The following is a 25,292-nucleotide window of genomic DNA, read 5'->3' as shown; positions in this document are numbered from 1 at the left end:
TGTGACATTTTCTTTTATTGTATAATACCCTTTTTTTGGTGCTGGTTGGCTTCTCAAAACACCATTGCAACACACCACCTCTTTTAAGGAGGAAAAGGTGTTAAATTAACCTTCAGCTGCAAGCATCCACCTTTCTCCGTACTTTGGTACATCAACCAACAATTCCATAAAAACAAAGAGCCTCTGATGTGGAGAAGCTAGTCAGGTGATTTGAAGTTCCACAGGATTAGAATCTGGGCCTCCAAGACACTGCTGAGCCCAGCATTGGTGACAAAGGGTCTGCTCCTGCTGCGTGTGTCAGCACGTGGCAGAGGACGCCATTCCTTATCTAAGCCAGACACTGGCATGCCTTCGGCCTGCAGGATCAGGCACAGGACAAGAACCCAGGGCAGGTGGCACAGGGATGCTCCAGGCACCCAGGCAAGACTGTCCCACAAGTGCAGCTGTTCTTGGAAATGCTTCTGGGTATGTGTGTCCCACTGGGAGCAGTAGAAGAGTCAGACTGCCTCCGGGGCATGACTAACCTGGTAGAGCACTGGAGCTCAGAATCCCAGGTATCTGTTGGCACCTCTGAGTTGATGCATGTGGTTTCCTGAGGCCAGAAATCAGAGCTGGGGAAGGAGAGAGAGGAGTATGATCTCTAACACTAATTATATTTCTGCCTCCTTCACTGACCACATCCACATTCATACCTCAATTGCAAAATAGAGCTGACACCATGGAGTGTATCAGTGATTTGCTAGTAAGGTTCTCATGGAGTGTGGTTTGCTTACAACTGGTTTATACATGTGTAAAGGGCAGTGCTTCTGAGTTACAATGTTCTATGATGGTCCTAAGCCACGGTTCTGCTCCCTTTCGATTCACAGCTCCAGACTAGTCACAGATGCACACAGCCTGTTGTATCCCTGAAACAAACACCTTAACCAGTCTTTTCTCCCCCATTCAGGGCACACACGTGCTTTAATCGATTGGATCTTCCACCTTATCCCTCATACTCCATGCTGTATGAAAAGCTGTTAACAGCAGTTGAAGAAACCAGCACCTTTGGACTTGAATGAAGAAATGGAACTCACCTGGCATTTTACTGATCAGTCACATCAACCTTTCTGGGATGATCCCCCTTCCCTTTCCCTGACTCTTTGATTTTGGTATTCCATGATTTTTATTTTCAAACCAAATCAGGATTGACAAAAGCCGTGCATGAAGAACTGCCTTCTTCTAAGATCTAACCTTCAGGCTTATCTCCTCTACTTTCAATGAACTGCTAGCCTGTATGCAATATTAAAAAACAGCTGTCTCAAGGTCTGTGTATATCTCCACATACCTCCATTACTAACAATGAAATATGAATGCAAGTTATGCTACACTTGACCAAATGGTAATAAATGTTTACTTCCATTTATATAATTTAAGAGAAAATTTGAGCATTAAGCATTCCAAGCTTTTATATGCCCATGTCTTCTGAGCAGAGCCACCATTTTTTATAACTGCTAACAACCCACTTCAGAACTAGGAACCAGTCAACTCTTTTCTTCCCACTCTACTTTTCCCCATGCATACTATCCATCCAAAAATAGCAGTCGCAAAGCCGAAATTTTTATACATTCAACTCATGATTCATATGTGGCATCAGTCCCATCAGCTGGAACTAGCCTAGAATATGGTGCAAATATTACACTTTCCAACAAATAATAACAGCAAGAGAACACCTCCTACTGCTGCAGTATGGCACCTCCGGGTGTGAGGACTGTGGCTCAACTTGATTTCAGACAAGTCTGGGAGGGGGTGCACCCCTCGTGGGCACACACCACACAAGAAGCACAAACTTGTGCACCTGTCCAAAGAGACAATCTCCTTATGTGGCAGAAATTTGGAGGCTTCTGTCTCCATTGTCTTGTCCAGAGTGTGATGATGCAAACAGGCAAGAGGGGAGAGGGCCATATTAGGTTGGTTCACGTCACAGAGTCCCGTACCATTTTGCTTTGTTTAATCCAGCTGCCACTTGCCTTTCTCCAACCCCTAACAATGTGTAGATCATCTCATGACTTGTTAAAACCGGGTAAACTCACTTGGCAAACATATTTTTATTTTAACTTTGATATATATTTTTTTCATGTTGTTCTCTTTTTCTTTTTTCTTGTTAATCTGGCATTCAGAGTCCTTTACATCTGATTGTCCGCAGGGACATTAAACAAGAAGCTGCAGAGAGCGATGGTGCTTTGTTGGGGACCAAGGGCAATATAATACTTCTCCTTCAGCGCAGTCCTCCAGGGCTGGAGCCCTGACACCCCAAGGGCATATTGGTTTTTGTCTAGTTCCTTTTAGCATTCGGTAAAACGAGATCTCTCAGAAAACTGTGTTCAAAAGAACAGTTGCAGACTCCAAACACAGCCTAACCTCTCGATTACAGTTGGAATAAACCCAAACATAACAGTCATTTGCTGTTTTTCTAACCTTGTTATTCATGTTGTCTGAAGTCAGACTTAAAGGAAAGTGTTTTTCTTCACTGGGAAAACAAGTGCAAAAGGGGCCCACTGTTGAAACGTCACATTGTTGTTTTCAAGACATTAAACAAAGGAGGTGTAAGGGATGTAAGAGGAAGTTAATTTCATAGGAAGCAATGCCTTGTGCTCATTGGGTCGGTTTGTGTCTGGACAGTACATTACTGTGCTTTCTGCATTCCAAAGTGACATACTCTTTTAGTAGGAATTATTTATAATGCCCAGAACCCTTGCTGCTGTGTATCTGTTGTCAATCAAGTGGTACATATGTTATAGAAATTTAGCCTTCTATTGTTATCTAAAAAGAATATTTACCAAGATAGGGTGGTATAGGTAAGATGCATAGTATAGACTTTGAAGGTCCTGTAAAATTCAGTATACATTTCAGGATCTGATTGGATTCCAGTTGAGCCATCATTTTAAAAATCAGAACATAAGAAATATGCAAATCACTTCACCAGTCTGACTCTTTGAACAGCATCTCTAGTGTAGGAGGATCTTCCACTTTCAGGACTTGATGTTGTATGTACATAAATACTAATTCAAGCATTCCCTTCTTCTATTAGTACTTATGTTATTTGTTGGCATTGGCAAGGGGGAAAACTGTTCAAAAGATGGAACCTGCTCCTGGGGAGCGTCACAATTTACACGAATATCTAATTAAATCTACTAATCAGATTAAGGTCTATTCTACCCAAATACAGAAAAAACTAGGTATCCTAGAAATTATAGATAGATAACAGGCACAAATGATTTATCAGCGAACTTTTCCTTATTCCTACCCCCACCTCCCCTCCACTCAATACCATGGCTCTAGATGAACCTCATAAACCATTACAGGAACACTGTTTCAGAGTATTAAAAAAAGAAAAATACTGGCGTCAGCATTTGCTGAAAAAATGCAAAGCTTGCTTAACAGGGTCCCAAGATTCCATTACAGCCTCGTACAGAATCCTTAAGCAGGGAAAATAGAAGAGGAGTAAAGATGGTTGCTATGGAAAGGTCCTTAAATTCTCAGTTGAGTTTCTTTAGTTAATATTCCCTCATATATGATGCTGATTTTTAAATTATATATATTTTATTATATATGTAATAAAAAAGCTGTAGGACCAAAATTGTTTTATTGCTATTAATTTTACCAGGTAGAGGTATAAACCACCTCAAATCATTTAACTCAACAGGCAAGGTAAATCTGTTTGTTACCACTTGTAATTTTTTAAATTTAAGTATGAGCTTTGTCCAGGGAGGTATATCATAAACTTAATCACATATGAACCACAGTTCCCCTAAAACAAGATCTTTTAGAGCTAGTTTTAGTAAAAGAGTACTACTTTTCATTGGGGGACAAACAAGAAAAATAAATAAGAGAGAACCTGTTTCAATTTGAAAAATGCCTCAAAAATACTATTATGTATTATCATAATTTCATGGCTGTCACACATTTTACTCTATCATATGAGAATGATAATCCTAGAAAAATAGAAATGACTCACAGGGTCAGGAAAAGTATTCTAGAGCTACTGAGTTTTTGTGGCTTCCTAAGTATGTAAGTTGTAGTTGTGAATATTTTTTACTCCCATCACTAGTAAGTGTTCAGAGGGCAATGAGGAAGTTAAGAAAAAGTGGTGTATGATTCTTTGGCAGGCTTACATATGCAAAATACAAATATTTTCCCTATTTAATATGACCATATGTCCTTTAGCAGTAAGTGTATTCGTGAGGCAGGCTAATGAGTCAGACTTTCTGGACAGTTCCAGTGTTACATTTGTGGCATCGTCAGAATATATGTCAAACCATTTGTCCAAAATTTGGGTTTGGGAAATTTCTCAGTTCCCACAAATGTTTTCCCAGTCAAGATAAAACACTTTCAAATGAAAGTAGTTAGAACTTTAAATAACAAATGTGGTGCTTTATTATTATTATTATTATTATTATTATTATTATTACGTACTTCAGTGTTCATTATTAAAACTGCAATACTGTATCACAAAAATCTGGGATGAATGTTCCAGCCATCACAAGGTCCCAAAGCAAAAGTGTTATTTTCCTGTTAGTGACTTGTAGTCCCTGTTCTAGTAGAAAAAAAAGGTGCCTAGAGGTAGTTTATACAGTACATATTGTTCCATCAGCCTACTTCCTGCAGCTTCCAGTTTATCTAAGGAAATGTCTATAACAATTTTGTTAAAAGTCTTTGTTCTAGTCAACAGCAGGAGAAGTCCACATTATTGGGCTGATTTTGCTAACTTCGATGAGAGAAATGTCATGTGATACTCAGGCCAAGCTTTCTCCTTTCCATCATACCACCTTCTAGGAATGTCAATAAACTCACTTTGGTTTGGCATTGTGTCTACTCCTTATTGTGAACAGAAGTCTGGGAATGCATGACAATTTGTATCATGCCTACGCTCTCGCTGGGTCTAAGCAATAAAACAACACAGAAGGCGACCAGCTGCTATTATAAACTATCCCAGAAAAATGATTTATCAAAAAGCATAGTATATGCTCAAAAATCCATGGATAGAGGAACAGCTTTTGTAATGAGTTCCTTTGTTGTATGCCTACTAAACTGCACACAAATCACATGGGCTTCATTTTGTGAATATCCTTTATGTTGAACCAGGCTTACACTGACTTATTGAATTCCTACCTCTTAAGGTGCTTCTACAAAAGCTTCAGGCCACAGCCTGACACCCAGTGTTACTCTAGGACAAGCGTTAGCACTGGGAAAAACTGTGTCCAATGGCAATACCGTAATGCCCAATAGCATGACAGCATTACCTCCTTCCACGCCTCTAAAAGACAAACTAATCACATAGCTCCCATTGGGTGGTGAAAAGCTCATTTATTCTTTGAGAAAAAAAGTATTTTATTATTAGAATGTGGGTAGGATTGAGAGAAGGAGAAACCTGAGAGGTCTTGATAATTGCAGTTTTATGCACATGTTGGGTTGAACTTTAGACTCATTCTAAATGAAAATAATCTTCTATAGTATAAGAAAATAATTAGCCTAGAGCATAATTTACAAAGAAGAATGAACAATCTTATTTTGTGTTTCAATCAGATCGTTATCCTGAAATCAGGATTAGATTTCAGATCTCCTGATTTCTATGACCATACTTTCCAATATACTGTGCTGACAACTCATTAGTTATATACTGTAAAAAAAAAAAAAAGATACACATAGCTTATAGTCAAGATGTGGTTTAAATATGTTTATAGAGGATGGTCTCCAGCAGAATAAGTGGAGTTACGGAAGGTCAGGCTAACCTTTATCAGTGCTGCGGGAATCATCACACAGCTGGGAAGAGAGCTTACATACTCTGGTCTCACTAGCTTACCTTGGAGATGAGGAGTCTGAGACCAGGAGACATAATGTGCTGAAGGCCATGAAGCTTTAACTTGGGGGCTAAAGGTAACCTGTCACAAAATAACCCTTGAGGTCCTGAGCCTCTGGACCTTGCATAACCATGAGGAAATTTGCTGGGAAGGTAGAAAAGATGAAAGCTGAGATCAACCTGGCCTATCATAGAGGACACCAGGAATCCACAGTCAATGGTACTCCCCACAGAAGGATTTGGGCTGCTTATTACCACAGTCCCTTAGTCTGAGTATGCTGGGAGTGCTGCACCAAAGGACCACAAACTGGGTGACTTAAACAAGGCCAGAAGCTCAAGATCAAGGTGATGGCGAGGTCATTTCCTTCTGAAAGAAAATGTGTTTCATCTGTCTCTCCTACTTTGCAGTGATCTGCTGACAATCTGGCATTCCCTGGCTTGGAGGCCTCTGTCCTCATCTTCATATGATGTTCTCTGCGAGTGTGTGTACATGTGTGCATGTGTGCATGTGTCCAAGTTTCCCCTTTTGATAAAGATAGAGGTCATATTGAATTAGGCCCAACCCTATGGCCTCATTTTAACTTGATTAACTCTATAAAGACCTCAACTCCAAATAAGGCCATATTTTGAGGTATTGGGAATTAGGACTCCAACATATCTTCTTTGGGGGACACGATTCAATCCATAGCATCCTCCTTCATGCCACATTAATAGCTGTCATCAACCCCAACAGTAATAGTAATAACAACAGAAACTGACATCTAGAACCACACTATTCACCATGAACTTAGAAAAGCTTTTTAATTGCTATAATAATAATCATGGAAGGAATTAAGACATTGCCTATAAGTTACTGCTACTTAAACAGCTTAATATAGTAAATCAATCATTAATATTGTGGTATCTGCTTAATAGACAACTGATTCAAAGACTACTAGGCGTGCTTTACTTTTCTGGGATAACTTTTGAAACCAAGCACTGAAAATTTAATTTAACCTTATTATGCATGGTAGCTGTGGTTTAGTTTAAATGAATAATAGCACTGGAGAGAGAATAAAAACTGGCATATTTATATGAGCTCATGAACAAAAATTATAAAACACACAAGAAACTTAACGAACAGGAAAGAAAATCCACAGAGAGAATTAAAAGAATCTGAAAAAATACTGCATTCTAAAAGAGGCATAAAATAAGTACTTTGAAATATTTTAACAGACAAGGAAGGGATAGATTACATAAATCAGGGACAGAAGATTATAAACCATGAAAATGCAGGTTTGAAAAAACAATACTGTGCCTTTTTTCTTTTTTTGTTAACTGCAACAAGTTCTTTGAATTCTTTAAGTATTAAACTTGTATGAAAATGTATAGCAGCTCATAGCACTTGAAAGACATATCTTCTAAAATAATTTTGAATGTATATTTTTCATATATATGTTTATAAAATGTAGTTTTATCATAATTTTACAGTAAGAAAAAATATTGCTTAGTTGATTTTTATGTTATATAGATTAACCTATCAGGTTGATATAAGAATGTTGAGCTTCTACCCTAAGAATGCTGAACTTTGGCTTTCAAAAAATTGATGTGTAGGTGCTTAATAAATGCCATTCAAATTTGTTTTTGTTACAGGAAATATAATTTATTTAATTGGTATAGAAACATACACACATATATACATAATATGACTTGGTTTGTTAATTTTTGTAATTAATTTGTTTTCTCAATTTTATAAATAATTTGTAACTCAAAATTCTTTGAATTTGTAATTCAGTAAGCTTCATATATTTGAGTCTGTGAATTATGTGTGTATAAATCAAAGATGGTTAGGTCTCCGCAGTGACTTGTTTCTTTTATAAATATATAATGACCTTCTTAATCCTCAGCAATTTCACCTAAAATTCTTTTATCTTGGTTATTAAGAGTAAGTAAGGGTTTTATGGATATCTATATCCCATCTATTGTGTAGATCCCCAAAACATACCTTTACTCAACAAACAGAAAATATGCATTATTCCCAATCACAAGAAACATTTGCAAAAAAAAAATACTATGTCTCAATAAATGCCAAAGAAATTACAGTTCCACATTCTCTGACTATAGTGTAATAGAAGCCAACAGTTTAAAGAATTATTTACCAGAGGATAACAAAACACTTAAAAATAACTCATGAATACAGCTAAGTCATTCCTTAGACTTACATACTCAACTGGCCAATCAACATCTCTATTCAGTGGGCTGATAAACATGCCAAACTTGTATCAATTAAGTTTGGTTCAGGAAAGTCGAGTCACTCTGAGTGACAGGGAATAAGGAATTTATTACAGAGACAGACCTTACACCGCTGGGGTTGCTGGTGAGTACATGGAAGCTTTCGCAGCTGGTAATTGGCCTGAATCAGGAACAAAAGTCAGATATGAAGCAGGCGAGAACCAGGACAAATGAATCTCACAGGGATAAACTGAAACCCATGAAACAAACTAGAAGCCACCGTAAGAATGTGGGTGGCCAAAAGTGATGTCTCCTTGCAACATGGAGCTGCACATACACCTGACCCAAGACTCAGGGGAAACTATAGAAAGAGATCCTTCTCTCAAACCCCTCATCTAATCTATCAGAAATTCCTGTCAGATCTACCTTGAAAGACTTTCAGTTGCTTTTCACCAACTCCATTGCCACCTCCCTCATACAAGCCACTTCTCACCCGTATTATTTTTATAGCCTCCTTTCTGGCCTTCCAGCACCCAAGTTGACACCCTACATTCTATTCTTTACACTGTAGCCAGAATAATCCTTATAAAGCATGTATTAAATCATGTCACTATCCATTCAAGTCCACCAATGGTTTCCCATCAGCATGTAACCCCACATGACCTGCCCCTAGCTATGCCTCTTACTTCTTACTATGCTCTCCCAGCCACTCACTCCAAATAGGTTTTCACCTGAAGGCCTTTGCAACCATGATTTGCTCTGCTTGAAATACTCTCCTCATACATGTCTGCAAGGTTCTCTTCTTCTCTTCACTCTTAATTTTTTTCACACCATCAATGTCTATTATTCAACTCTCCCCAATAGGCCAGCTGAGGAGCTGGACCTCCATGAGAAGCGGTCAGACTGGGGGCTCAGTGTGGCCACCCTAATGTGCTCCAAGACCTGGCAGTGGTCCTGGGGCCCGTCCCTCCTCCCCCTAGGCTTTCCAAGTCCAGAAGACATTGTGGGGTCTAGGAGAAGAGGGGAAAAAAACCTGACTGAGAAGCACTTGTGCAGCTCAGAGTCCAGAAGCACAGAACTGCTAAGACTGAGATCCAATTATAAGACTATAGAACACTTTCACACCCCCATACCTTACACTACATCATGAAAGGCCTATTTACAGAAGTTTCTTTTGTGCATTACCTCATGTACAGCTACCAAGAAAAAAATTACAAGGCATATCAAAAGGCAAAACATACCCCCACAATTAGAAGAGACAGAGCAAGCATCAGAACCAGAAACAGCAGGGGTATTGGAATTACTCGACTGGGAATTTAAAACAACTATGATTGATATGCTAAGGGTATAATGGATAAATTAGACAGCATACAAAAATAGATGCATGGAAGTGAAAAAAGATGGCAGAACAGGAAGGCAAGATGAAAACCTCCCTCAGACACACCAAGGAAGCAACTTCAGAAAATACAACTAACCCTGAGAATAACCTGAAGACTGCAGAACAGAACACCTAAAGCTGGTGAAGAAGAGAAGACAACAAAGGGAAAGATAAAGTGGTAGAGCCATAATCAGTCAGGACCCCAACCCTTCCCCCAACCCAGCCAACAAGCAGATGAAATGGAGCAGGGAAGGGATAGTTGCTCAGGAACTCTGCACACCTGGCCCTGGAGATCTGCTCTGGGAACACAAGACTACATGGCATTGGCTTATGATGATTATCAGGGCTGAATATCAGGGAAGGTTGGAGGACTCTGGGAGCCTAAGACTCCTGCCCCTTGTGGAGGTTTGGCACATTCCATCAGTCCTGCTGAGACCCAACACAGAGGCAGTAGTAGGAAGGGTGCCAGAGGGACAAGAGTTGGATGGAGCTCTCTCTGCAGGAGAAAGGACAGGTGGACTCTACCTCCCCAGCCCTCCCTTGGCCCAGCAATTCAGCCCTCTTGGGAGCCCCAAATACTCCCTCGCCCTCACTGGTGGCTCAGTCCTGAGGTACTTCCCTGAACACCGACCTGCTCTGCCCAATAGCATCAGACATGTTGCCTGGCAGGCTGAGGGAGACTTTGCTGCCAGGCAGGCAGAGGGAGGTTTTCCCAGCTTTCTGTCCCCTGTCTCAGCCCAATGTGGGAGGCACCTGCTGGAACCAGCTTTGAGTGATCCTTCCTCCACTGGGCAGCCCAGCCCAGTGCCATGTGCAGTACATGTGCCATGCCTTACAACCATGTGCCTGCATATCTAGTCACTATGCAGCCTGCTACCACTGCATAAACATGTACCCTGCCACCACCACACACGCACCCCAGAGCCCAATGACCACCCTGCCTACCCCATTAGCCCAGCAGTGCCACCATCGCTGCAGGACAGGCAGAGGACAGCCTTGCCCACAACAATCAAAGCAGGAGTGCTTCTGCTCAGCTCAAAGGGCCAGCTGAGGTGAACTGCCATCCCTGGAAGACTGAGAAAGACCACTGCCATAAGACAGACAGAAAGGCAGCCCCAACCACAGTCCATCACAAAGGAGAACCAGGCACTGGAGAGGAAAGAGTCTTGAGCTTCTGGGCACCATTGGATGCCTTCTTCAGGAAGCCATTACTCTCTAGACCAGGAAGCATAGCAGATCCATCTAATACAAAGGAAGAAACACACAAACCCAGACAAAATGAAGAGGTAGAGGAATATATTCAAAACATAACTACAAGATAAGACACCAGAAAGAGGGCTAAATGAAACAGAAATCACCAATCTTCTTGATAAAGATTTCAGAGTAGCAGTCATATGCTCACTGATCTATGGAAAAGTATTGATGATCTCAGGAAGGACTTCAACAAAGAGATAGAAGAGTTGAAAAAGAACCATTCAGAGCTGAAGAATACAGTAACTGAAATGAAATATACAATGGATGGGAATGAAGAATAGATTGCTGCAAGTAGAGGAGATAATCAATGAGATGGAAATTAGAGAATCGGAAAAAAAATGAAGCTGAGAACAGACAGAAAAAAAGTCTCTAGAAATGAAAGAATACTAACAGAGTTGTGTGATACTCCAAATGAAACAATATTCACATAATAAGAGTACCAGAAGGAGAAGAGCAGCAAAGGAGTAGAAAGTCTCTTTGAAGAAATAATTGTTGAAAACTTCCCCAATCTGGGGAAGGAAACAGATACTCAAGTCCTGGAAGTTCAGTGAGCTCCTTAAAAAAAGGAACCCCAGAAGACAACAGCAAGCCATATAATAATTAAAATGACAAAGATTAAGGATAAGGAGAGAGTACTGAAAGTAGCCAGATAAAAAAAATTACTCATAAGGGAAACCCCATCAGGCCATCAGAACACTTTTCAGCAGAAACTTTGCAGACCAGAAGGGAATGGCATGAAATATTTAATGGATTGGAACAGAAGGACCTTCAACAAAGAATTCTCTACCCAGCAAGATTACCATTCAAAACTGAAGGAGAGATTAAACATTTCCCATATAAACAAAGGCAAAGGAATTTATAACCATGAAAATAGCATTATAGTATATGTTAAAGAGACTTCTGGAGATGGAAGTGTTCCTAAGCCTAAATAGTTTTAACAGAGAAAATAAACCCACAGTAAAGGTAGTAGATCAATTACAAACTAAGTAAGTATGAAATTAAAACAATACAAAAACAGTTAAACCAACTATACACAAAATCTGTCAAGGGATACACAAAAAAATGCAGATTATAATATCTAATACATAAAGTGTTGAGGAGGAAGAAGAATTTAAAAAGTACTTCTGTCAATATCATACTTAACAGTGAAAAGCTGAAAGCTTTTCCTCTAAGATTAGGAACAAGACAAGGATGCCCACTCTCCCCACTTTTATTCAATGTAGTACTGGAGGTCCTAGCCATGACAATTACACAACACAAAGAAATAAAAGGCATCCACAAGAAGAAACAAATTAAACTGTTACTGCAGATGACATGATATTGTACATAACAAATCCTAAAGAATCCAACCCAAAACTACTAGAATTAATAACTGAAATCACCAAAGTTGCAGGATACAAAATGAACACACAGAATTCTATTGCATTCCTATATACAAATGATGAACTAGCAGAGAGAAATAAGGAAAACAATTCCATTCACAATTGCAGCAAAAAGAATAAGATACATAGGAATAAACCTAACCAAGGAAGTGAAAGACCTATACTCTGGAAACTACAAGACACTCTTGAGAGAAATCAAAGAAGACACCAATAAATGGAAATACACCCCATGCTCATGGGTAGGAAGAATTAATATTGTCAAAATGGCCATCTGACTAAAGCAATCTTCAGATTCAATGCAATCCTATCAAAATACTGAGAGCATTCTACAATGAACTAAAAAAAATAGTTCTAAAATTCATATGGAACCACAGAAGACCCCGAATAGACAAAACAATCCTTAGAAGGAAGAATAAAGCTGGGGGGATAATGCTCCCAACTTGAAGCTATACTACAAGGCCACAGCAATCAAGACTATTTGGTACTGGCACAAGAACAGAGCCATAGATCAATGGAATAGAATAGTGAGCCCAGATATAAACCCACACATATATGGCCAATTAATATATGATAAAGGAGCCATGGACATACAATAAAGAAAGGACAACCTCTTCAATAACTGGTGTTGGCAAAACTGGATGGCTATACATAAGAGAATGAAACTGGACCATTGTCTAACCCCATACACAAAAGTAAACTCAAAATGGATCAAAGACCTGAATGTAAGTCATGAAACCATAAAACTCTTAGAAAAAAACATAGGCAAAACTCTCTTGAATATAAACATGAACAACTTCATGAACATATCTCCATGGGCAAAGGAAACAAAAGCGAAAATGAACAAGGGGGACAACATCAAACTAAAACGCTTCTGTATAGCAAAGGACACCATCAGTATAACAAAAAGGCAGCCTATAGTATGGAAGAAAATATTCATAAATGACATATTCAATAAGGATTTGACATCCAAAATATAAAAGGAGTTCACACACCTCAACACCCAAAAGCAAATAACCCAATGAAAATATGGACAGAGGATCTGAACAGACATTTCTGCAAAGAAGAAATTTGGATGGCCAACAGGCACACGAAAAGATGCTCCACATCGCTAATCATCAGGGAAATGCAAACAGAAAACACAATGAGATATTACCTCACACGAGTTAGGACAGCCAACATCCAAAAGACAAGCAACAACAAATGCTGATGAGGATGTGGAGAAAGGGGAACCCTCCTAGACTGTTGGTAGGAATGTAAATTAGTTTAACCATTGTGGAAAGCAATGTGGAGGTTCCTCAAAAAGCTCAAAATAGATACACCATTTGACCCAGGAATTCCTCTCTTAGGAATTTACCCTAAGAGTGAAGCAGCCCAGTTTGAAAAAGACATATGCACCCTTATGTTTATCGCAGCACTATTTACAATAACCAAGAAATGGAAGCAACCTAAGTGTCCATCAGTAGATGAATGGATAAAGAAGAGGTGGTACATATACACAGTAGAATATTATTCTTCCATTATAAGAACACAAATCCTACCATTTGCAACAATATGGATGGAGCTAGAGGGTATTATGCTCAGTGAAAAAGCCAGGCAGAGAAAGACAAGTATCAAATGATTTCACTCATCTGTGGAGTATAACAACAAAGCACAACTGAAGGAACAAAACAGCAGCAGACTCACAGAACCCAAGAATGTATTAGCAGTTACCAAAGGGAAAGGGGCTAGGGGAGGTGGATGGGAAGGGAAGGATAAGGGATTTAGGGGTATTATGATTAGCACACATAATATAGGGGAGCATGGTGAAGGCACTATAGCACAGAGAAGACAAGTAGTGACTCTATAGCAACTTACTACACTACACTGATGGACAGTGACTGCAATGTTGTGGGGGGGGGGGACTTGATACTATGGGTGAATGTAGTAACCAGAATGTTGTCATCTGAAACCTGAGCATAAGATTGTATATCAATGATATCTTAATAAAAAAGTAAAAGATATATTAAAAATGTACTTTTACATTGTGTTTTAAATAGAGCAATCATCAACTTAATATTGACTATTATATAGTTAGGAAGCTATTGATGAACCTTATGATAATGAAAAACCTAAAGCCTATAACAGATACACAAAAAAATTTAAAGAAAAGAAATCCAATCACAACATTAAAAAAAAACCATCAAGTAACAAGAGAAGAAGAGTATAAGAGAGTAAGAAAGGAACAGAGAGGAACTACAAAACAACCAGAAGACAATTAATAAAATGGCTATAATTAGTACCTATCAATTATTACCTTAAATGTAAATGGACTGAATACATCAATCAAAAGGCAGAGTGGCAGAATGGATAAAGAAAAAGTCCCATCTATATGCTGCCTACAGGAGACTCATTTCAGACACAAAGACATACACAGACTGAAAGTCAAGGGATGGAAAAAAGATATTTCATGCAAATAATAGGGAGAAAAAAGTCAGGAGTAGCAGTACTTATATCAGACAAAATAGACTTCAAAACAAAGAAAGTAACAAGAGACAAAGAAGGATAATACATAATGATAAAGGGATCAGTCAAACAAGAGAATATAATCATTGTAAATATCTATGCACCCAACAAAGGAGTACCCAAATATCTAAAACAAATACTAGCAGAATTAATGCAGGAAACAGACTGCAATTCATTCATATGAATAAAGGAGACTTTAACACACCACTTACATTAATAGATAAACCATACAGAAAATACATAAGGCACTGAACAACACATTAGATCAGATGGATTTAACAGAGATCTACAAAACATGACACTCAAAGCAGCAGGATACACATTTTTCTCAAGTACACGTGGAACATTCTCCAGAATAGATCACCTACCAGGCCACAAAAAGAGCCTCAAACCTCTAGACAGACTCATCAAGAAAGAAGGAGAGAGTACATAAATAAAACCAGAAATTAAAAAGGAATAACCACAAAGGATAACAAAGAAATACAAAGAATTATTAGAGAGTTCTATGAAAAATTATATCCCAATATAATGGATAACCTAGAAGAAATGGACAAATTCCTAGAAAAATACAACCTTCCATGACTGACCCTGTAAGAAACAGAAACTGTGAACAGACCAATTAACCAGTAATGAAATTCAACTGGTAATCAAAAAACTCCCAGTAAACAAAAGTCCAAGAGGACCAGATGGCTTCATAGCTAAATTCTACCAAATATTTGGAGAAGAGCTAATATCCATCCTTCTTAAAGTATTCCAAAAAGCAGAGTACTACACACTACTGCTAAATGCATTCTGTGAGATCAGCATCATTCTAATAGTAAAAGGAAAGAAACAGAAAATCTGAACAGACCAAACACTAATAACAAAAGAGAACTGGTAATCACAAAACTCCCAACAAGCAAATCCAGAACTAGATATCTTCACAGGTGAATTCTACCAAACATTTAAAGATGAGCTAATATCCATCCTCCTAAAGTATTCCAAGAAATGGAGGAGGAGGGAATACTTCCAAACTGATTTTACAAGGCTAGTATTATTCTAATACCAAAAAGCAAAGAAACTATAAACAAAAGAAAACTACAGACCAATAACCCAGATGAACATAGATTCGAAAACCCTCAACAAAATATTAGCAACTGAAATTCTAAAATACAGCAAAAGGATGAACCATCATGACAAAGAGAGATTTATTCCAGGAATGCAAGGATGGTAAAATACTCATAAATTTATCAATATTATAAACCACATTTAAAAAAGCAAGGACAAAAAACCACATCATCTCCCAGAACATTCTGTGAAGCCAGCAACACTCTAATACCAAAACCAGGCAAAGACACCACAAAAAAAGAAAATTACAGACCAACATCCATGATGAACATAGATGCAAAAATACTCAACAAAATATTAGTAAACCAAATTCAAAAGTACATCAAGAGGATCATACACCATTATCAAGTAGGATTCATCACAGGGATGCATGGATGGTAAAACATTCGAAAATCCATCAACATCATCCACCACATCAACAAAAAGAAGGACAAAAACCACATGATCATCTCCATAGATGTTGAAAAGCATTTGACAAAATTCAACACATTCATAATAAAAACTCTCAACAAAATGTGTATAGAGGGCAAGTACCTCAACATAATAAAGGCCATTATATGACAAACCCACAGCCAACATCATACTTAACAGCGAGAAGCTGAAAGCTTTTCACCTAAGATCAGGAACAAGACAGGGATGCCCACTCTCCCCACTGTTATTTAACATAGTACTGGGAGTCCTAGCCACAGCAATGAGATAAAACAAAGAAATACAAGGCATCCAGATAGGTAAAGAAGAAGTCAAACTATCACTATTTGCAGATGACATGATACTGTACATAGAAAAACCTAAAGAATCCACTCCAAAACTACTAGAACGAATATCTGAATTCAGCAAAGTTGGAGGATACAAAATTAATACACAAAAATCTGTTGCATTCCTACACACTAACGATGAACTAGCAGAAAGAGAAATCAGGAAAACAATTCCATTCACAATTGCATCAAAAAGAATAAAATACCTAGGAATAAGCCTAACCAAGGAAGTGAAAGAACTATACCCTGAAAACTACAAGACACTATTAAGAGAAATTAAAAAGGACACTAACAAATGGAAACACATCCCAGGCTCTTGTCTAGGAAGAATTAATATTATCAACATGGCCATCCTGCCTAAAGTAATCTACAAATTCAATGCAATCCCTATCAAAATACCAGCAGCATTCTTCAATGAACTGGAACAAAGAGTTCTAAAATTCATATGGAACCACAAAAGACCCTGAATAGCCAAAGCAATCCTGAGAAGGAAGAATAAAGCAGGAGGGATCTTGCTTCCCAACTTCAAGCTCTACTACAAAGCCACAGTAATCAAGACAATTTGGTACTGGCACAAGAACAGACCCACAGAGCAGTGGAACAGAATAGAGAGTCCAGATATTAACCCAAACATATATGGTCAATTAATATAGGATAAAGGAGCCATGGGTATACAATGGGGAAATGACAGCATCTTCAACAGCTGGTTTTGGCAAAACTGGACAGCTACATGTAAGAGAATGAAACTGGATCATTGTCTAACCCCATAAACAAAAGTAAATTCAAAATGGATCTAAGACCTGAATGTAAGTCATGAAACCATAAAACTCTTAGGAAAAAACATAGGCAAAAATCTCTTGGACATAAACATGAGCAACTTCTTCATGAACATATACCCCCAGGCAAGGGAAACAAAAGCAAAGTTGAATAAGTGGAACTCAAAAAACTAAAAATAGAAACACCATTTGACCCAGGAATTTCACTCCTAGGAATTTACCCTAAGAATTCAGCAGCCCAGTTAGAAGAAAACATATGCACCCCTATGCTTATCGCAGCACTATTTACAATAACCAAGAAATGGAAGCAACCTAAGTGTCCATCAGTAGATGAATGGATAAAGAAGAGGTGGTACATATACACAATGGAATATTATTCAGCCATAAGAAGAAAACAAATCCTACCATTTGCAACAACATGGATGGAGCTAGAGGGTATTATGCTCAGTGAAATAAGCCAGGCAGAGAAAGACAAGTGACAAATGATTTCACTCATCTGTGGAGTATAAGAACAAAGAAATAAACTGAAGGAACAAAACAGCAGCAGACTCATAGAATTCAAGAATGGACTAACAGTTACCAAAGGGAAAGGGACTGGGGAGGGTGGGTGGGAAGGGAGAGATAAAGTGGAAAAAGGGGCATTACAATTAGCACACATAATGTAGGGGGCATTGGGAGGGTTGTGCAACACAGAGAGGACAAGTAGTGATTCTATAGCAATTTACTACATTGATTGACAGTGACTGTAATGGGGTATGTGGTGGGGACTTGATGATGGGGGGAGTCTAGTAACCATAATGTTGCTCATGTATTTGTAGATTAATGATACCAAAATAAAAGAAAATTTTTTAAGTTTTTAAATAAAAAACCTTGTCATCTTAATAGATGCTGAAAAAGCATCTGACAAAATTCGACCTCCAAATAAAAACTCTTAACTAAATGGGTATAAAGGGAACATACCTCAGCCATATACACAAACCCATAGCTAACATCATACTCAATGGTGAAAAGCTGAAAGATTCCCTCTAAGATCAGGAACAAGACAAGGATTCCCACTCTCATCACTTTTATTTAACATAGTACTAGAAATCCTAGCCATGGCAATCAGAAAACACAGAGATAAAATGCATCCAAATTGATAAGGAAGAAGTTAAATAGTCACTATTTGCAGATAATATATTATAATAGAAAACCCTAAAGACTCCACCAAAAACTATTAGAACTGAAAAAGGGATTCAGCAAAGTTGTAGGATACAAAATTAAGACACAGAAATCAGTTGCATTCCTATATACTAAAAACAAACTAGCAGAAAGAGAAATCAGGAAGATAATTTCAATTACAATTACATCAAAAAGAATAAAATTCCTAGGAATAAACCTAACCAAGGAGGTGAAAGACCTGTACTCTGAAAACGGTAAGACACTCATGAGAGAAATTAAAGAATACAAAATAAATGGAAATCTATCCTGTGCTCATGCATAGGAAAAATTGATATTGTCAAAATGGCCATCCTGCCCAAAGCAATTTACAGATTCAGTGCAATCCCTATCAAAATACCAATTACATTTTTCAATGAATGAGAGTAAATAATGCTCAGATTTGTATGGAACCACAAAAAAACCCTGAATAGCCAAAGCAATCCTGAGAAAGAAAAGCAAAGCTGGAGGCACTACTCTCCCTGACTTCAAGCTCTACTACAAAGCTACAGTAATCAAAACAGTATGGTACTGGCACAAGAATAGACCCATAAATCAATAGAGGAGACTAGAGAGCCAGATATAAACCCATGCATATGTGGTCAATTAATATACAATAAAGGAGCCATGGATATGCAATGAGGAAAAGACAGTCTTTTCAATAACTAGTGCTGGGAAAATCAGACAGCTGGATACAAGAGAATGAAACTGGACTACTGGCTAACTCTATACACAAAAGTAAATTCAAAATGGATTATAGACCTAAATGTAAGACATGAAACTATAAAACTCCTAGGAGAAAACATAGGTAAAAATCTCTTGAACATAATAAGCATGAGCAGTTTTTTTTCCTGAACACACCTTCTCAGGCAAAGGAAACAAAATCAATAATGAACAAGTGGGACTACATCAAAATAAAAAGCTTCTGTACAGCAAAGAACACCATCAGCAGAACAAAAAGGCAACCTACAATATGGGGGAATAGCTTTGTAAATAATTTACCTGATAAGAGGTTAATACCCAAAATACATAAAGAACTCCTATGCCTCAACACCAAAAAAAGAACCACTTTGATTTTAAAAAGGGTGGAGGACCTGAACAGACATTTTTCCAAAGAAGAACTACAGATGGCCAACAGGCACATGAAAAGTCGCGCCACATCACTAATCATCAGGGAAATGCAAATTAAAACCACAATATGATATCACCTCACTCCAGTTAGGATGGCCACTATCCAAAAATCAAGAAATAACAAGTTTTGGTGAGGATGTAGAGAAAAGGGAACCCTCCTACACTGTTGGTGGGACTGTAAAATTAGTGTAGCCACTGTGGAAAGCAGTATGGAGGTTCCTCAAAAAATTAAAAATAGAAATACCATACAACCCAGTAATTCCACTTCTAGGAACTTACCCAAAGAAAGCAAAACCCCTACTCAAAAAAAAATACATGCACCCCTATGTTTATTGCTGCATTATGTACAATAGTCAAGTTATGGAAGCTACCTAAATGTCCATCAATAGATTAATGGATAAAGAAGACATATATATGGAATATTATTCAGCCATAATAAGGAAAGAAATCCTGCCATTTGCAACAACATGGATGGACCTACAGAAAAATATGCTAAGAGAAATAAGCCAGGTGGAAAAAGACAAATACCATGTGATTTCACTTATTTCTGGAATATAAAAACAAAACAAAACAAAACAAAATGAACAAAATAGCAGTAGACTCATAGACACTGAGAGGTGACTGGTGGTTACCATTGTGGAGGGAGGGTGAGGGGGATAAAATGGCACAAAACTCTCAATCATAATATAAACTCATCACAGGGATGGTAGTACAGCATGAGGAATATAGCCAAAGATTCTGTAACATCTTCCTATGTTGACAGATAGTAACTGCACTAGTGGGGGTGGGGATTTAATAAAATGGGTAACTGTTGAACCACTGTGTTGTATACTTGAAACCAATATGAGATTGTATATCAATGATACTTCAGTTAAAAAAAAAACAGAACAATTTATGCAGAGAGATGGAATCCTAAGACAGAGCCAAAAAGATATGCTATAAATTAAACATACTGTAACAGAAATGAAGGACTTCTATGGGTTTTTTAGTAAACTGGACACAGCAAAGGAGTCTCTGAAATTGAAGATATCTCAATAGTAACCCCCACAACTAGAAAGCAAAGAGAATAAAGACTAAAAGAAAAAAATAAACAGAAACGAATATCCAAGAACTGTGGGACAACTACAAAATGTGTAACATGTGAAATGGGAATACCAGAAAGAGTAAAAAATGAAAAAGGAATGAAGACATATTTGAAACAATAATGACTGAGCATTTCCACCAATGTAATATCAGGCACCAAACCACAGATTTAAGAAGAACAAAAGCAGGATAAATGCAAACAAAACAAAACAAAAAGACACAGACTTACCACTTCGAAATTGCAGAAAATCAAAGATAAAAAAATACTGAAAGTAGCCAGAGAGAAAATACCTTTCTTATAAGGCAACAAAGATAAGAATTGCATGCATCTTCTCCTGAGATACCCTACAAGCAAGAAGAGAGTGGAATGAAATGTTTAAAGTGTTGAGAGAAGAAAACCCACCAACCTAAAATTCTGCACCCTGTGAAATTATCCTTCAAAAGTGAAAGATAAAAAAAAATTCTCAGATAAAAATCGAGGTAATTTGTGGCTAGTAAACTGCCTGTTAAAAGAAGCTCTTAAGAGAGAAGGAAAAGAATATAGGTCAGAAATTCAGGTCTACATAAAGAGAGAAAGATGATTGAAGAAGGAACGATTGAATTTTTTTCAAAACCTTTTATTATTCTTATTTTTTTCATTGAGATTAATTGACATATTGGTTTCAGGTGTACAACATTGTGATTTAAGATTTGTATATATCGGGAAATGGTCACCACAATAAGTCTAGTTAACATCTGTCACCGTTCATAGTTACAAAAATTTTTTCTTGTGCTGACAACTTTTAAGATCTAAGCTCTTAGCAATGGATAAGTTTGTTCAAAATAATAGTAGCAACAATGTATTCAATTATGTATGCTTATGTATATGTTTTATGTATATAGATATATGCTTATGTATGTTTATATACAACTCAAATGAATGATAGCAATGACACAAGGGACAAAAGGAATGAATTAGGATTATTTTGTTCTTGTAAAGTACTCATACTAACCAGGAAGTGGAATAGTCTTATTTTAAAGTAGATTTGATTTAGTTATAAATGCATAATGCAAACTCTAGATCAACCAGTTTAAAAAGAACACTAATATATGCTAAGACAGGAGAGAAAATGGAATCATGTGAAAAAGTCTCAATTATATCACAATGCAAAAAATAGTGGAAGACAAAAATAGGAACAAAGAAAAAAGGGAGCAAATAGAAAACAGTAAAAAAAATCATAAATATTAATCCAACTATATGAATAATCACATTGAATGCCAATGGTCTAAATGCAGTAACTAAAAGACAAAGATTGTCAGATTAAATAAAAAACCATGACCCAACTATATGGTGTCTACATAATAAATATAAAGACACACAGATTAAAAATAAATGGGTGGTGACAAATATATCATGCTAACACTAAGCAAGTAAAAGGTGGAGTAACTATGTTAATTTCAGACAAAGCACACTTCAAAATAAGGGAGGTTATCAGGGATAAAGAAGAGCATTACATAGTGATAAAGAGTTTCTGATGTTTTGAGTCTTCTCTCTCTTTTTCCTAGTCTAGTAAAAGATTGTCAATTCTGTTTATCTTTGCAAAAAGCCATTATTTAATTTCATTGATCATTGGCATTGTTTTCCTAGTCTCTAATTCATTCATTTCTGCTCTAATCTTTATCATCACCTTTTTTCTGCTACCATAGAACTTAGTTTGGTCTTTTTCAAGTTCCTTGAGGTGGAGTAGATTGTATATTTGAGATATTTCTTTTTTCTTAATGTTGGTGTTCATCACCATAAACATCCCTTTTGTAACTGCCTTTTCTGCATCCCGTACATTTTTTATGTTGTGTGTTCATTTCTGTTTTTAAAATTTTTTTAAATAAATAATTTCTTCTTTGAACCATTGATTGTTCAGGATTGTTTAATTTCCACACATTTTTAGATTTTCCAAGTTTCCTTTTGCCATTGATTTCTAGTTTTATACCATTTCGAGTTTTATACCATTGCAGTGTTTGAGGAGAATGCGTATTCTGTCACTGTTGGATCAAATGTTTTGTGTACACCTGTTAGGTCCATTTGGTCTAACATGTAGTTCAAGTACACTGTTTCCCTATTGATTGATTGTCTGTCTGGATGACCAACCCATTGTTGAAAATGAGATACTGAAGTCCCCTACTATTAGTACTCTTAGTTGTGCTGCTATTTAGTGTAATACTCTATTTTTACCTTCAGTTCTGTTAGTATTTGCTTTATATATTTAGGTGTTCTGAAGTTAGGTGCACATATATTTATGATTTTTACATCTTGATGAATTAACCTCATTATCATTATATAAATGTCTTCATTTTTTGAGACAGTTCTTGATAAAGTCTATTTTGTCTGATATAAGTATAGCCAGCTTTGCTCTTTTTATTATCATTTCCATGGAATATCTTTTTTTATCCCTCCACTTTCTACATATATATGTCCTTAAAGCTAGTGTCTCTTATAGGAACTATATAGTAGGGTCTTTTTCTTTAAATCTATTCAGTCATATCATGGCTTTTGGTTGGTAAATTTAATTCATTTATATTTAAAGTATTGGTAGGTATAGACTTACTATTGCTGTTTTGTTCATTGTTTTCTTACTCTTTTGTAGTTCCTTTTATTTCCATTCTTTTCTTGCTGACTTTGTGATTTGAAGATTTTTTTGTAGTTACGTTCTTTGATTACTTCTTCTCTTTTGTGTATCTACTACTGATTTTATATTTGTGATTACCTTGAAGCTTACATAAAATATAACACTATTTTGAGCTGATAAATTAACTTCAATCACATACAAAAATTCTACTTTTACTTCTCTTCCATCTTCCTAATTGTATGTTACTGATTTCACAATTTACATCTTTTTATATTGTAGCCATTAACAAGTTATTGTGGCTATAGCTATTTTTAATGCTTTTGTCTTAACTTTTATACTAGAATAGAAAGTGACTTATTCACCACCATTATAGTATTATAGAATTCTGAATTTGACTATATAATTATCTTGACCATATAATTATCTTGACCAGTGAGTTTTGTATTTTCATATGTTTTCATCTTCCTATTTAGTGTCCTTTCATGTCAGCTCGGATAACTCCCTTTAGCACTTCTTATGAGGCAGGTCTAGTAGTGATGAATTCCCTCAGCTTTTATTTGTCTGGGAAAATGTATCTCTTTCACTTCTGAAATAAATCTGTCCAGGAGACAGTAATCTGAGTTGGAGGTTTTTTTATTTTGTCAGCACTTAGAATATATTTTCCTTCTGCCTCCAGGCTTCCAAAGTATCTGCTGATGTATCTTCTTATCATCTTACGGGGGTTCCTTTGTATGTGACAAATCATTTTTTCTCTTGTTGCTTTCAAAATTCTCTTTGTCTTTGATTTTTGACAATTTGATTATAATGTCTCTTGGTAAAGATTTCATTATTCTCAATCTATTTGGAATTCTTGGGCATGACTGATCTGGATATTCCTAGATTTGAGTTTCTTGTCATTATCTGTTTAATTAAAATTTCTGCTCCTTCCTCTTTCTTGGCTCCTTCTAGGGCTTCTTTATTTTGTATTTTGTATTTTATAATATGTATTTTGAGTCATTTGATGATGCCTCATAAGTCCCATAGGCTCTCTTAACTCTTTCTCATGCTTTCTTGTTTTTGTTACTCTAACTGGATATTTTCAAATGACCTGTTTTCAAGTTTGCTGTTTCTTCTGAATGAGCAAGTTTTCTGTTGAGAATCTCTACTGAATATTTTGTTTCAGTCATTGTATTCTTCAGCCCCAGGATTCTTGTTTGGTTCTTTCCTAAGATTCCTATTTCTTCATTAAAATTCTTATTTCATTCATACTTTATTTTCCTCATTTCATTTGGTTGTTTATCCATGTTATTTTGTAGCTCGTTGAGTTTCTTTTAAAATGATTGTCTTGAATTATTTGTAAAGCAGTTCATGGATCTCCATTATTGGAAATTTATTCATTTCTCTTGGTGGTTGCATGTTTGCCTAATTCTTTATTATCTATGTAGCCTTACACTGATGTCTGTTCATCTGAAGGAGAAGACTCTTCCAGTCTTTGCAGACTGGTTTCAGCAGGTAAAGACCTTCTCCTGGTTGAGGTGCTGCCCCTAGGACCACATTCAAGTAAAGCTGGAGCTAAATCCCATGTGTGCTGGCCAGGCCCACAGTCAGGTCTGTGGTTAGCAGGCCTGGGTAGGGGCACAAATAGATATCACTTGCATCAGGTCCCTGCATAGGCAGGAGCCATGTCATAGGACTTCCTCAAGGACCACAGTTGTATCTGAGGTCAGTGAGCCTGTTAGCCCAGGTGCCTGCGCAGGTATAACTGCCACAGGACTCTCTGGAATGGAGCTGGAAAGTGTGGAGCTGGGTCATGTGACTGCTTTAGTTGGGTCTGATGTCAACAGGTCCCGTTACTGGGGGGCTGGATGGCCATAGGTCATAATGGGTCCCTTGGGAGGAAAAGCTGGCAGCAGGACTATGAACAAGCAGAGACGGCAGTCAAGTCCACAGAGGGTTGGGGTTGCCTCTGTCGCACAGATGGGACCACAGGTAACAGGCCTCCCAGTGGTGCACAAGTCTGTCTTCTGAAAGTGGGGCTCCTCAATCTTGGGTTCCACTGAGGTTTCACAACATCCTTCCTGGATCCCAAGAGTGCCAC

The 25,292-nt window shown here is 37.3% G+C and overlaps 1 protein-coding gene across 4 annotated transcripts in view; it reads left to right on the top strand.

Moving 5' to 3' along the window:
• The window catches only part of HECW1 (HECT, C2 and WW domain containing E3 ubiquitin protein ligase 1), a 374,060-nt gene extending 371,748 nt beyond the window's left edge, over window positions 1-2,312 (top strand). For all 4 annotated transcript variants that reach the window (XM_057504386.1, XM_036918894.2, XM_036918893.2 and 1 more), the window contains one exon: window positions 947-2,312. In XM_057504386.1, coding sequence (XP_057360369.1) covers window positions 947-1,058 — 112 coding nt within the window. In that variant the 3' untranslated portion in view covers window positions 1,059-2,312. The remainder of the gene's footprint in view (window positions 1-946) is intronic.
• Window positions 2,313-25,292: the final 22,980 nt, after the last annotated feature.

This window comes from Manis pentadactyla, chromosome 7, assembly GCF_030020395.1.
Source record: "Manis pentadactyla isolate mManPen7 chromosome 7, mManPen7.hap1, whole genome shotgun sequence".
In the NCBI taxonomy this organism is placed as follows: domain Eukaryota; kingdom Metazoa; phylum Chordata; class Mammalia; order Pholidota; family Manidae; genus Manis; species Manis pentadactyla.
Note: the sequence above shows the minus strand (reverse complement) of the source record. Positions and strands in the feature narration are given on the sequence as shown.